The 15,581-nt window shown below is 37.1% G+C and overlaps 1 protein-coding gene and 1 pseudogene across 3 annotated transcripts; one reads left to right on the top strand and one right to left on the bottom strand.

Annotated features, from left to right (window-relative positions):
- The first annotated feature begins 894 nt into the window (after positions 1-894).
- On the top strand, positions 895-3,724 carry LOC103711270 (zinc finger protein STOP1 homolog). 2 transcript variants are annotated; one of them, XM_008797354.6, is made up of 3 exons: positions 936-1,209; positions 1,881-2,243; positions 2,340-3,724. In XM_008797354.6, exons 2-3 carry the CDS (start codon positions 1,886-1,888, stop codon positions 3,482-3,484), a joined length of 1,503 nt encoding a protein of 500 aa, XP_008795576.4. In that variant the 5' UTR covers positions 936-1,209; positions 1,881-1,885; the 3' UTR covers positions 3,485-3,724. The 2 variants fall into 2 exon arrangements, with proteins under 2 accessions (XP_008795575.4, XP_008795576.4); XM_008797353.6 differs by having other exon boundaries at positions 895-1,209; positions 1,881-3,724.
- A 3,390-nt stretch (positions 3,725-7,114) lies between these two features.
- LOC103711294 (uncharacterized) lies at positions 7,115-14,619 on the bottom strand (annotated as a pseudogene). The gene is made up of 4 exons (XR_016397800.1): positions 14,307-14,619; positions 8,565-8,691; positions 7,676-7,824; positions 7,115-7,595 (listed from the first exon to the last, which is right to left on the bottom strand). The product of XR_016397800.1 is annotated as an uncharacterized LOC103711294 (transcript).
- Between the last annotated feature and the right edge of the window lie 962 nt (positions 14,620-15,581).

Below are 15,581 nucleotides of genomic sequence, written 5' to 3'. Positions count from 1 at the left end.
AATCTAGGAGCATGTGAATTAATTTGTCAAAGCAACCACCATATGTAGTATAATGATCACCACTTAATTTTTTATGCTTGCACAATAAAATATTATTGTATAACATGTGTATAAATGTTAAAAAATAAAAGAGATTTTTGCAGAAAAAGTCGAACAATTTTTTCTTTTACAAATAAGGATTGAAATTTTTTGTTTCAACTAAATTTATCTATTTGTGCAAATAAAGATTTTATTAAATATATTATAGCTTTGCTACAAAGATCATCTCTCTAGTCACTACTTACATCATTGGTTCTACATGGTTTACTCGATGACCGGTAGAATGATGTCTGGACTTTATCGATCATGACATATGCTTCTATACCAAACCTAGCTGTCGTATAGGCTAGTGACCTAAGTGTTGCGCAAGCCACCAAGGTGGTAGCCTGGTGGGTACTGGGCGGAATTTCTATCCTCATGGCCCAAGTTCGAGTCGCTGCGGCGTTGATTAAAACCTCCCCCCTTCCCCTATTTCATTAGCCGGAAAAAAAAAAGTTACCCAAAGAATAATAGTACTCTTTTATTAATATATCAATTATCTTATTGAGAATGATTAATAGTTACTTATACAAAATAAATTAATATCTCAACTATCATAAGTAAATTCTTTCAAATCAATAGTGTTTATCTCCATCCATCTCATGCTTTTTTTAGTATCAAATAAATGAGCGAACAAATAAGTAAATGCATATAAAGATGCAGGGTTTTGAAAAGTAAACAAAAAATCCTTGCAGAAACCATTTCTTCCAGAAACTCAGAGAATATCCTTACAATATACTTATTTTCGAAGTAACAGAGGAATAAAAAAAAGGTTGACAAACTTAAATAGAAAAAATTATACATGCACATCGCATCTACGCCAAGGAATTCTTATCTGAGCTACAAACCACGGGCAGGCTGCTGTTCATACTAGGTTTCTTTATTCAATTATTGGAAGACGAGGTTATATCAGAGAGTTCCTGAGGAGTACTCTATCACTTCTTCTTGAACGCGGTGAACAAAACAAACGAGAGGTCAGACAGAGAGAGATAGAGGGGAGACTCTGGAATTTGGACATGGATACGTTAAATAGCTTAGTTTAGATCGGGGACGGATCGGAGCTCATGAAGGCATCGACCGGAGTAGGTTTGTCGATGCCTAATTGCTTCTCAAATTACGTTGAATCTCTCTGTAAGTCCTATTTTTCTTGCGCTACTCTTCTTTTCTAAAGCATTTTGGTTATTGAAATGGGAGCAAATGAGATTTTGATGGTGTTTTATGTGCAAAGATTTGAGCTTTTGGATGCATAGTTTGTGGGTACTATGAAATTTTGGGATTTGGATTTGGCTCTTTCTTTTCATATACTAAAGGAATGATTTTTGAATCGTTTGGATCTGAAAAGTGGGTTTCTTTTGCGTTATCATCGAATTTTCTGCTTGATGGATTGAAGATTTAGTTGTTTATTGGAATCTGTCAAACTTCTCTTCTAAAACTACTCTCCTTTTTTTTACTGCTTCCCCCTTTTTCTTGAGGCTTTTGGCGACGGAAAAATTCTTTTGGAATACAATTCTAGTAGGAAAGCTGGAGTTTTGGGTTTTCTTTTGATGCTACCTGGAGAGATTGAATTATTAGGTTTTGGAGGGCCTTTTGAAGGATGATTTTTAAAATCTTTCTGGTTATCACTCAATTTTGGTTTAAAAAACTTTAGTTTTAACACCTTTCTGGACTCTTTGTTAGAGATGTGGGGTTTAAGTTGGCCTTTGAAGTTTACATCAAAAAAAAGTTGGCCTTTGAAGTGAGCAGTACGAAACTTCTCAAGGAAACACTTGGATTAAGGGTTGAATTTGATGTCTTTTTGGCAGAGAAAATGGATCCCAAGCGGAGAAGAATTTTAGAATCGACAACGAAATCTTGCGCCCAAATGGTGGGAGACCGATCAAGAAATTTCAATCCAGGCCAGCCATTCATCCAATGCAACACCACCAATCTATGCTATGGTGGTAAACCTGAGCAAACCTTCCCAGAATTTCCCCTAGACACCGAAAACCAGAGCTTATATCAACCAGAGCATGAGGTAAAGGGCGCAAATCAATTCAAACCAATTCCAAATGTCAATAATGCAATTTTAGATTGGGACCCAAGATTGGTGCTAAGCAACCTCTCCTTCCTTGAGCAAAAGATCCACCAAGTTCAAGATATAGTCCGGTCTATCAGTAACCAGGAAGGTCAGTTCTCCAACCGAGCTAATGCAATGGTGGCTCAGCAGCAACTTGTGACAGCAGATCTGACTAGCATCATAATTCAGTTGATCTCAATGGCAGGTTCTCTTCTTCCTTCTGTCAAGAATACACTTGTCTCAACTAATCCATCAGTTGGGCACTTGGGCAGCATCGTAGGTGCTCAAACTAGCTCCGGCATAAATGGCGGTCAGCAGCAGAACGAGGTCATGCGTATGGAGGTACCCAAGGCTTCAGCATATGATGATCTGATCGAAGGTTTTAACGGTGATGGGAATGAAGGCAGTGAGCTGATCAATGGTTTGAAGAGTCATGGGAATGAAGGTGATGAGCTGATCAAATGTCTTAAAAGTTCTGAGGGTGAGGGGACTGAATCCGTTCCTGTTGAAGACCATGATGTGAAGGACTGTGATGATGGTGTTGATGGAGAAAACCTTCCCCCTGGCTCCTATGAAGTCTTGCAGTTGGAAAAAGAGGAGATTTTAGCACCACATACACACTTCTGTACAATATGTGGGAAAGGATTCAAGAGAGATGCTAACCTAAGGATGCACATGAGAGGCCATGGAGATGAGTACAAGACCCCTGCTGCCCTTGCCAAACCTAACAAGGAAGCAAGCTCAGAACCAGCACTTATAAAAAGGTACTCATGCCCCTTTGTAGGGTGTAAGAGGAACAAGGAGCACAAGAAGTTCCAACCTCTCAAGACGATTCTCTGTGTGAAAAATCATTACAAGAGAAGCCACTGTGACAAGAGCTTTATCTGCAGTAGATGCAATACCAAGAAGTTTTCAGTTATTGCAGATCTGAAAACTCATGAGAAGCATTGTGGTCGTGACAAATGGCTATGTTCCTGTGGGACAACATTCTCAAGGAAGGATAAGTTGTTCGGGCACGTTGCTCTATTCCAGGGCCATACACCCATTCTTGCAGTGGATGAAACCAAGGTTTCGGGAATATCAGATCAAGTACGGGGCAATGAAGTGATGAATGGTATTGTGGGAAGTATGGATTATAACTTTGCTGGCAGCACCTTGGATGATGTTCAGATTCTCAATGATAGAGGTGTTGATGATGGACGAGGATGTTTCTCTCCTATGAACTTTGATGCTTGTAACTTTGGGGGACTTGATGAGTTCCCTCGTTCTGCATTTGAGGTTTCTGAAAGTTCATTCTCCTTTCTTCCTTCTGGGTCAAGTGGTTTCATTCAAAGAAGTGGAGAAAACTGACTCCCATCCTCCCATTATGGCGGCAATGGCTGAGAAGCATCATCGATCTGCAAGATATATTGAGTTTCCTGCATGATTTCACTAATTTCCCCATTGCTTTCAATGCGTGGGTGGAACCAGCATCACTCAACTTTCTCATGTTTGGCATATGCCTCTTTCGCATATATCCTGTGATGTTAATTAATGATAGTTTTACTCATCAGTTACCATAATATTTGATTGTGTTTTTTCCCTTGGCAATCTATGAATATTTATTTTATTGTCCACAATTCATTGTGGATCAAATTGAGCATGGAGTCAGACTCTCATGCCTGGCAGTTTCAATTCTAATCATTCTTAAGTACATATAGGGATAAAGGAACAGATTTATATTCGAATTCAACCATGAGCATAATGAAGTTGCTTGCTCATGTTTCTCTTCTCTAATTAACAAAAAAATTGCAGCAACTTAGTTGATCGCAGAAAGACAGCAGGCGATAAGACCTAGAGATGTTCATGAGATTAGCATGTCAAAACTTGGCAACAAATGGCAACAGAGTTGGAGTTGGCTAGCAGAACGAGCATTATGAATGCTTGCTTGAAGATAAAAAATTTAGGAGACAAGGCCTCTTGGAATAAGACATGCAGTTGACATACGGGAATAATTAATAGGGATTATGAGCCACGACAACTGATATTTAACATACAACTCATGCAGGAACAACAGTCTAGTTTGAATCATTCATTTATCTAGGAGATTGAGATGTAACCAAGTTTTTGGATCCTATCCTGTTCATTTCAGCATTAAGCTTTGCATGGTAGAAGTGACTTTTTGCACAGACCAAATAAACAGATTGACTAAGGATCTAGTTAGAACCACATCTTGATTAAAAAAAATGATTAGAGAATCATTAGATGAACCCACTTGGACTTTGATTGCCTGTGTTGGAGCCAACTTCTTTTTTAAAGTAGATGAAGTTTGTCTGTAACATAAAATGCAGAGGGAATCTAAATCCATGAACATTAGAAGTTTGTTCTGAAATGTGCTCATTAAATTAACTTTGCCACCTCCCAATGGATAGAGATCACACAACATAGCTGCATGCGAACAAATTAATGGAAGGAGACTCAACAGATGCATTAATCTTGTGAAATAGGACCGAGCTTGACTCGATAACACTTCTCCATAAGTTCAGATTTCAGTTGGGATTTTGATGGTAGTCGCAAAACAGGGGATTTTTAAAACAGAAAAATAGTGTAATCAGGATATCTTGCAATTTAAAAAACTCGTCAGACAAAGGAGGTTTAGAAGAGAAAAGCTTGTACCAGGATAACTTGCAGTTTGAACTCATTGGTGAAAAGATTCCCCAAAAAAACAAAAAAATGGTTTCAGGCTGGATCTAAACAGAATTATGGGACAGAAGTATTAATCTTGTGAGATAGGTTTCAGCTTGATGCAATACACTATACCGTGAGTTCAGACTTCAGTTGGAATACTGACAGTGGCATGAAACAAAGGAGATTTGAAACAGAAAATTCTGTAATCAGGATATCTAACAATTTTAAACATTTATCAGACAAAGGAGGTTTAGAAGAGAAGCTTGTGCCAGGAGAACTTGCACTTTGAACGCATCAGCATGAAGATACCAAAAATCTAGCTTTGAGCTGGATCTAAACTGAATTACCATACAAAAGTACAGTGGGACAGTTATCAGTGTTGAAGTCCTTTAACTTCAGCAGCATCACTGCATCCAAACATCTACAGGGGAAAGCAACAAAATAAAAAAGGCATGGAATCTGTCTGTCCTATACCTTGAGCTAAATAAGTTGTTCAGCTTACTATCAAGCAAGTTCGACCCACAGCATTTGGAAACTCTATGCCTTACCATGAATAAATCAAAGCCTATAGTTTTCCTTCTTTAAGATCTCCTTTGTATTTTTCCTTTCTCATGATACAGGGAATGTGGTTCTAAGCCTCAAAATCTCCACAATAAGAGAAGTATAATTTTGGTGTTTCCACCGTGCCAAAAATCCTTGTTCTGACACCTAGCTATTTCCGGCCTAGCTTGCTCACTTCTAGATCCACTACAGAAAGATAGATTCAGGAAAATGAAGTTTGTAGGACTTTCAAAGACACAACTGCAGAAATTGGGTGATATCTCATCATGGACCCTGATAATCAAGGAAAAATGGGCATAAGTTGTTTTCACATTTTCTCTTCAATAAGATGAGGAAACCACAGCAATGGGTCTAATCTGAAATATCTTTATCATCACAGATCATGCTCATTGATGACATATCCAGGTCAATATACAATGCTAGAGATTAAAGAGTAGCGATATGAACACATTTCTGCACAAAAATGATATAAACTTATCTAAAAAGTTGGATGCTCGATGCAATCGCAACAGTCAATTGATAGATATGGTGCATCGAATGTGGGTTCATGAGAGCCGGATTATATTGCTTTCCCTATTTTAACTTTTGAGATTTGAAAAGATACTGCTTTGCATGTTGAGCAAAAGAAGAAAATCGCAATGTGTAGAGTCGCGTGAGTGTCTCAAAAATTGCAGCAATGTGTGTTTTATAACTGTTTTGTTTTTTTGGTAGAAAAGTTTACAGAAAATGTAATAGGGGTTACAACAATTTTACGATGCAAGATTTATTCTGGTAGTCCAGCACTAGATAAAAATTTGAAAGGGATCATACTTCAGATGTCATGACCCTGGCAACTGGTTTTACAGACGGAGAAAGCAGTTGGGGATGCATGTCATGGTTTCTGTCATGTAAATAATATTATTCTCCCAAGTGCTTGCATAAAGATTTTTATAAATGTTCTCACCGTACATCTGTATGTGAGAAGATAACTTGTTCACTGTGAATCAGTATTGCACCTTAATAAGTTCGCTATACTATTTTCCCTGACTGTTTCTACATTACTGCATATTTAGCTGACAATATAGATGGCAGCCTCTTCATGGTTGTTAATGTGAATTTGCTCTTATGAGTCATCAAGGGTCTAACTGCGCTCACTGATTCATCCAATTTGAATCTCCCTGGAGGTGCCCTAGGGATATATAACAGGCAATTCAGCATGTTTTAGCAATGCATCAGTAAAGTTTTTGGCACAGCTTAGCACAGTTTAGCCGAGTGTAGTTAGTTGGCCAGCCAGAGGCTTGGTACATGAATAAGGATTGGAAAGCTAAAGAACAAAGCAATGGAACTTGAGCAACAAAGAAAACATCTCCAAACTACCAGGGTGACAACAGAAACTACCTGTCAAAAGGCTGCAAACCCAAAGAAGCCAGATTTTGAGAACAGCACACCAAAAAAAGGAGCATCAATTAAGATCTGGAAGAGGATGCTTGGCCTTTAACTTGTTATGCTCATGAGTTTCAGCTCTTTGGTTCTCAGTTTTCAGCAAGCCAAGAAAACCTGATCCCAATCTCAGTTGCCTCTGCTGTTAATCAGTCTTCAGATAGATGCTTTTGCAGTAAAGGTGATATGATTCCAGCATTGACCTTTTCATGGGTATCTATTTCAGGACTATAGGAAGATCAACCTCAAGAAGTCAGTACACAACGTCCAAGCCACAATTCGCAAATATGACTACCCGAATGAAAAAAAAAAAAAACAAGACACAGCAAGAACTAGTCAAAGTTCCCTGATCATTCAAAAAATATATATATTTTGTGAGGTTACAGTTCGAAATTTTCACTCTAAGCATATCAAACATATAGTTTTACAATTGAATAAGACAGATCATACAAGATTTTTTAGTCCCAACATATCGGACAAAATTGTTCTTTTTGTTTCTGTCGAAAACCCGTTCATAGATTCCTGAAACACCCACCTGGCTCAAGTAGATTTCAGCTGTGTCCTCCCTAAAACACCTAATTGGATGACAACAAATGATTCAAAAGATCGAAAATACTGAGCACCGAATCCGAATAAAATCAGGTGTGAAATGATGTAAGTGCTCCTATCATCCCCTAAAAACAAAAACATGACCACAGTAAAAAAGCAGAGGGACTGATTATTCCTGCTTGTCACGAGCAAGCCTAGCCCGATGTCTGAGTTCTGCTTTTTTCCATCTTATAATAAGGTGGCACAATGTGAAGAGAGTATTCACCTGAAAAACAGGAGAAATTTTGAATTGAAGAATAAGCAGCATAATTAAGTATAGATAGAGCAAGGGGAATGGGTACCAACCACAATTATGATGGTTACAAAAAGAAGTGGACCTGACCAGAGGACTGAAATAAAAAGTCCATGAGGATCAAAGTAATTCTGGCTCGCAAAGTTCTTCCAGTGTTTTCCCAGAAAACTGTTTAACCTCTCAGCAAGATATACACCAGTCACTGCAGTATAAGTCAATTAGAAACTTCAGCATTAACATAAGCAAAAGGTAATATTTTAGTTTACTTTTAAAGTGAACTAGTAATAAAAGTTACTATCCTATAATAAACCAATAAGCTCTACAATCAACTTTCGAGAAAATGTGCAACTGGGGATAATGTATTGAAGACACAACCTTCTGGATGATATTGAATTCCATCTTCTGTTTTATCACAAGGAAGAGTTAGGTAATTCAGAAAATATTAGTGGACATGGAAAAGTTTTATTGCATCTGAGATGTGACAAGCTTAGAACAAATCGGCATGGTCTGAGCATGAATTGGCATCCAGTTAACAGCCAAAGCTTTTTACATTACCATGCATTAAAATAACCTCTAAACATAGAGACATCCACAAATCTAAATAGCCACTAATCATAGGCAGCAGATTATCTGCACAAAGATGGCAATTAGGTTTCACTTTGTTAAAGGAAGATTTTTCTTGATCGATGTGGTCTGTAATATTTGATCCCAAACACTCCAATAAACCAAATACGCTTGCAAATGCATATAGGCAGATGTTAATCATGCCAGTCGCATACTTTTGTTGCTTTGGCAAAATAAAGCTCATGAGTATAGCAACCTAACATAATAAACAGTCAAGTAATCAAACTCCAAGAACCTTGTTGTATGTTATGTGCTAGCAATCAAGCAAGTTGTGATTCATGATAATACATGAGTTAGCTTACTCATAGAAAATTAAACTACTATTCGAGGAAAGAACTCACATGCTAGCATGGACAGGCTGTTGGAAGTTGACATTTTTCCTCGAGATGATAGTTATCAGCAGCACAGAAATGTGGAACAGTAGTACGCATATCAACCAAGGTTCCTACAGATGCATCAAACTATAAGGCTCAATGGCCATAAATAATTTAATAAGATCATATTGGATATTTGATCAGTGATAAAACATTTTCATAAGCAGAAAAAAGATGGAATGACATTTTGAACATAAGATATGCACATCATTCAGAGGAACATCGGGAAATATGGAGATGAATTTTTCACTGATGACAGTATTGGAACAGGTCCCGCATTATTATACTAGGAGTTGGGATTGGGCAGTGAAAAGATCATTTCCCCCTCCTACCGTATTTCGGCATGCATCTATGCATAACATTACAAGTGATGCAGTATTTTCAGTAACACAATTTTAAATATAACGAACACAATTCAATTGATTTTTTTTTTAAAAAAAGAATTGCTACATCATGTTAAATAGCATATTAGGTAATGTCTTTAAGCATTAGATTATATTGCAAACAATTAACCTGTCAAACATTCATTTTAGTGTGAAGCGAATCTGTTTAAGCATTTCAATGTTTAAATGGTATAAAAATACCACTTAACACTTCAGAGCCTTTTAAATGGCAGCTTTAAGCCACCATATTTGATGATAGTACTTCAAAGAGGGTAAGATGCACCTCCAAGCAACAATCCTCAATTGAGAGCATAAGAAGAGACGTACTTACTAAGAATAAAAACAATGTGATTAATTCCTCTTATCTTCTCTTCCTTTTAATTAAACTGGGGCAAACTAATAAATTTATTCCAACATAAGCAATTCTGTTTTCTTATTTTTCTTATGTAATACGACACATATCACCTCAATATGTTGGAAATCAATGTGTTTGAAGAATAGACAGAGGTCCTACTCCTAGTTGGAACATTGAAAAAAGAAGAAGAAGAGCTGGCTCTCAAGCACACAAAGACAGGACATGTTCTAGTGTAACTTTAAGGGTTGATGAAACACCAAAAAACAACAAATATTTTTTATCTTCTTCTTCAGAGAGGAAAGAGAGGAACCATTGACAGTATGCCAACTTGTCATTGCTTTGCCCCAAGAGCATGCATCCAAAAAAGTTCACAACTAAAATTTACTTCAGATCTAAGCTTCAACCAATGGCCCAATTTGAACCTTCCAGTACCACAAAACCCTAAACCAACATTCCCTTCCATCTAAACCATTTTAACTTGATCCTATCACCCTAAACCTTCAGCAAGCAACAAAACCCTTCAATATGTTTGTACTCTCATAAAATTCACAAATTGATACAAACATATTTAATCTAGAACTCAGGAACCAAATACTACCCTTCAGATCATATAAACTGTTTTCCATAAAAGGATAGCTATAATATTTTTGAATAACCATACCAACTTCTAAAATAAGAAGAAAGGTTAGTTGGGATCACCTTATGTAATATATATCAGCAACTAGAAACCAAGCCAAATAGACCAAGACTATATTCAGATAACAGTCTATCCACCATACATTAAGCTTTTTCCATCCACTTTGCATATGTTCCACCAATTTATCTTGCATAGCGGCAGCAACGCAATCATGAACAATAAGAACCCTGTCCAAGATAACTTTGCACTGACTACAATCTTTTTACAACAATAAGGTGAGGCCATCGTGCAACTTAATAGTTAATTGTAAGACCCATGGATAAATTAGGCTCATAAGTCCAAATCCTCAATATCAATCCCTCTTTCTTTCCTTTGGATAAAGATTAAGGAAGTAGAAATTAGGTATTCAATGGTAGATACTTTTTATGAAAAAATCTTAAAATACAACAGCAAGTTCATCAATTTATTTGAAAATAATAAACCAAACCCATTTGTGCCCAAAGCTTTGTATCCACCGGTTCTAAACAATGTATTGTTACTCTTCTCCATTTTGAATTTCTTTTCAATCTATCTTACTTGGAGGCTTGGACTTCAAAGAATGAAAGGAGATCCAAGATTAGTAGATATATTTGAGAAGGTAGGCATGCTTCTTATAGTATGGCATAATGTATCTTTTGACAACCCAAGCTTCATCCTTATATCAACCACCCCCAACAATTCAACTTACCTACAAGTAGATGACATTCAACAACCAGCCATCAAAAAATTGTATTCCTGCCGCCCTCCTTTTACGTAATCATTGATTCTAATGCCAATAAATTTGTTTGCACCATACCTGTAGTTTCAATGCCTCTCTTGATATTATCCTCCTACAAACCATTCACAGCAATTACACAAACAAGTATACTTGTACCTGACAATCTAATGAAATTCTTCCTCCTTTTCTAAATTCAAAAGTTCATCTCTTTAACTTAATTATGAAACTGCTATTGCCATCATTAATACTCGTCCCTGCCATCACCCCTTCTTTCTTGATGCCATAAATGTGGGATTTGAAAATATATCACTAAAGTTGAAAGGCAACTTACCTATATCATACTTCACGCCATCCTATGAATTAAAGAATGATCACCTTGACTTCAACAAGCAATCAGAAACAATCAGCCAACATCCACGAGAAAATTGATGATTTAAGTGTTAGACAATCTTAGAATCTTGATCCAGTGACAATCCCAGCCTAGAAACGTAATTAATAAGTTCACATTTCTTGAAGAATAGGAAACTGGTGACTTTAAAAAGTCTTAGATGGTCTCAGAATCTTGATCTAGGACAATCTCAGTCTAGAAATGTAACCAGTAAGTTCATATTTCTCCAAGAATACTTAGCATTCAGCCATTGTGTACATAAATTAGATGTTTCAGCAATGCAGATAGGATAAGAGAGATGGTGCTATTATCCTGCTGTACGTTTTGGGATGACATTGTATTTTGGGCAGGACTGTGTATGTGTATTTGTGTCAAGCTTAGACATAACAGCAGCTGTGCAACTCCTTGCTTCTGGTTCAAAGAACTCCAGCTTGCAGAAGTGGAAGATGTCAGATGCTATATTTCATTGCATTCATGGTAATATTTGCAGACCCTTTTTCTTTTGAAAGAAGTACAATGATTGACATAGGCACCTCCATCCCATGATAATTTCAACTATTTCTCAAATATGAAAGAAATCTAACTGAAACTTATCTACTTGTCCAGGACACATGGTCAGGGTGTCAGATGATTTCAGCCCATCCTAGATTTCTCCATGAGACAACCATCATGAGCGTGCACTGGCCTGCCTGAACATTTTTCTTCTCCTGCTTTGCTACATTCCAAGCAATAATCAAGCAATCCTTTATTTTCTCTGAATGACATTGTTTTCCAGGATATAACCACTATTTTTGATATAATCTACTCTATTTGTACTTCTCTCTATTTGTATTTCTGAAAATTTTCTTTTGCTCATTTAATTCAGCAACCTGACATGGTGCCCCAAAAGGCTTTGAAGTGCTCTAAAAGAACAATCATGGTCAGCCATACCATCAAGTATGGGGCATACCGTACCAGGAGGAAATTAGTACGAAACTTAATTTTAAGTTGGTACAAGTCCTGCAGTGCTCTATATCGAGGCATACCGAGATAAAAATTGAGAAAATGGTTAGAAAGCTATTTTGGTACAAGGCCATACCGTACGGTACCATACCGTATCAATAAGATATCAATACGATATCCGGTACCGAGATTGCAGACCTTGGGAAAGATATTATGCTTAAACCAAGAAATAACCATAGGAGAGCATATCTTCATATGCATGAGATTTTCTGGTCTAATAGTTCCTAGTTTTTTTGCTTTCAAAAAGATTATAGTGAAAAGGTTGGCGATATCATTAGGTGTCCCTTAAAGATCATTACAAGGTCCTGGAACGAGATGGAAAGGGGCTGGAAACCTTGTCCCGATACATAAAGCAAAGAAGCCATTTGAATAACAAAAATACAAAAACATGCATTCTTACAATAGATACAACATGATCTAGCTACAATGTAGAAATGGACCTGCCAATCTTGGATGAAGGAGAGAGGACTGCAATATATGCACATATACATGACAACATATAATGCTACATGTATCACACAAAATTCCTTCATTGTGCAGTCCCTCTAGCACTTAATGTGAGACAATGTAAACAGGTGTTGTGTTGGCAGAAACCATGTGTAAGTAGTGTGTGTGTGTATATATCAACACAAACACATCAGATGGAAATTAGATTTAGGGGGAAACTCTTGTTGGAGAAGATCCACAAAATAGGCCAACCAAAACCAACTTTCTAGTTGGTTGTACTCTTTTAGCTCCACTAAGTGGCACATTTATTACTTTGCAAATATCTTCAAAAAGTTTCTAAGGTTATCCTCGACTATGAAGATACTCACAGTCCATGCACTCTAAAGGCGTCTATTGAAATATGGGAAGCAATAGGCTATTTTCACCTTCAACCTGTAGTCTTTTTAAACTTCAAAAAATTATAGAAAAAAGAATTAGAGAATACACCAAAATGGAGGCAGTTGAAATTTAAAGAAGAGATGCTGTCCCACAGAAAGAGAAAATCAAAGTTCCTTTCTTATTCCTTTCATATCCTTCATCATATCAATCACTTAACTTTCCCAACTATCCTCATTGCTGGAAATCATGTTTGTATAATCACAAAAATAATGCATTAAATACAATAACTCCTTTAAAATATCTAAACAAAAAAAAAAGAAAAAAAAATGTTATAGGTTACCCATTTCAGAGCTTATTATGAAATGATGAGCACTCCTATCCATAGTGGAGTTTTCACTCTACCCTAGTTCAAAAGTTTCACAGCCATTAACTTCCAAGATACAACAAAACAACATCATGGTTGATTACATATAAACTCTGATGAGCCAACTCAAAAGTGGTTCGAACAAGCCTTAGCCAAATCCGAAAAAGAATTCTATCAATTGTGGATGAAAGCAAGAGAAATTAAAAGAAATATATCTTCTTTCAGTAAACAAAATTACCCAAGTTAGCTTTCTCCATGATCCACGGAAAATTGCTAAGACCAATAGAGGGGGAGCACCAGAAAGATGGACAAGTCTGTTATAGCTTTTCAACAAATCCGTAAATTTTAATCACTAAAAGATATTAAGGAAAAAGCATGTGAATTCCAACAATCCCTCACATGATTCAATATTTAAAATCAAATAAAAAGTTGGAAAATAATATTTGAGCCGCAAATCAAAACAAGAAAAAACAGAATATAGCACATGAATTCCAACCCTCACATTCAAAACTGCAGTGAATTAATATCCTCACCAAAATGCCACAGCGTTCTACTATAAAAACCATATAATTATTTTCTTTCCTAACAGAAAAAAAAACAATGAAAAAGAAAGATCTCTGGCTGAAGACAACACATTTACAATGAAAAATGCATATCTGATACAGTCCATAATTGTAATCTCTTATTTGTTCGAATCAACTTAAGCTTCATTAGTTGACCAATTCAATTCATCCAGAGCTCTATCTCCAATCTAACACCAATAAACTGAATTTAGCTCATATATCCAACAAAATTTTACCAGTATTTCTACCATTCTGACCACAAGCTGCAAAACTTAGTGCTAGACACAGCACACGATTTTGAGACTAGTTTCCGAAGCACGCGATCATAAAAGACAACTAAAGACATTTATTTTACGAAAAGAATAAGAAAAAGCAAATATAAACCAAGGTTTCTGATTAATGGGATGGATACCTTCCAATCGATGGCGTGGAAGAAGCCGACGAAGTTGTCGACGGCGGGGCCGAATCCAGAGCGTAGTTCGGCGGAGAGCTTCTCGAAGAGCTCGGAGACGAGATCCACGTGATCGTTTAAGGCCGCCTTCAGATCTTCCATTGCAACCGATCTAAAGTCTAAATTGCGGGTGGAGAGAGCAAAGGCCAAGGAAGGAGACGAGAGAGCGTCGGAAAGGAAGCGTGTGAAATTTTCTCTCACGGATCGCGTGGGGTTTCAGGCGGGCGCCAATACATCGAGGACTCGTGGCATATCGGATTATAACGGCCGAGACAATAAAGACCGGCACATTATTTATCTGGTATTTGTGAGTGCCCGATACCGATACAGAAGTTAAAATAATTCAGTGAGAGCTTCCACATCTTTATAATACTGGAACGGCAGAATTCATAAGAAATTCACATAATATTATAGATGCTGACCTTGGTCTTTACTATGGTTTGCCTTTCAAGTGTTATCTAACGAGATATATGAACATAAAAAACAAGCTTTGCTTCATTGCCTAGAACGTGGGAAAGAACTTTGACTGTGAATGGATTTTCTAAGGTAATCAATGATTGATATGAACTTTTTCAATCAATATAGCAATAGAAAGACTATTTAGTCAAACATATGAAGCACCAAACCAAGGGTTAATCACTTCAAGCTCGAGGCTGCAACATTTTAATAAAATCATATTTTCATACACCTTGTGGTCCCTGGGGAATTTTAACACCTCTTTCATTCTTAAAATGTTATCATCTTAATTTCTAACTAGCAAATCACCGAATCCAATCAAACACAACGTTCGCTATAGTTCAAACATGTGCTTCTAAAGGCTTGGAAGTCTATAAAATCTGTATAAGCGACGCACTTATGGTTTGACAGCCTTAGAGGCGGAGCTTAGAGCAGCATAAAAGGGCATATCCTATGCTAAGAGGAGATTGGGGACGGAGCGCATCATCCTCGATAAAATGTTCTCTTTGGTTATATATTCTAATAGTTTCTCAGCTATATAAAATCTTATTAAGTAATACATTTGCATAAATATCATCATTTGTTTCTGCAACCCTGCAACGCTTTCAATGACCATGCTATATGTGAGACCCGATACCTAGCCCGGGCCACTTGACCAGCCCAGTCTTTTGGCCCAATGAAAAAATTTGGGGCTCGTGGGCCGGCCCAGAGTGGCCAGGCCCGGCTCGATCCCTTATAGCCTAGCTTGTGGGCCTGCCCGAAGAGGGCCACGCCCAATTA

The sequence above is a fragment of the Phoenix dactylifera genome, chromosome 11 (genome assembly GCF_051530095.1).
Source record: "Phoenix dactylifera cultivar Ajwa chromosome 11, Ajwa_hap1_PhDact_Kaust_v1.1, whole genome shotgun sequence".
NCBI classification, from domain to species: Eukaryota; Viridiplantae; Streptophyta; class Magnoliopsida; order Arecales; family Arecaceae; genus Phoenix; species Phoenix dactylifera.
This window is presented reverse-complemented; position numbering and strand designations above follow the sequence as displayed.

What these genes read in the sequence shown, in the direction of transcription:
- LOC103711270 (XM_008797353.6), top strand. Translation starts at nt 1,886, where the DNA reads ATGGATCCCAAGCGGAGAAGAATTTTAGAATCGACAACGAAATCTTGC.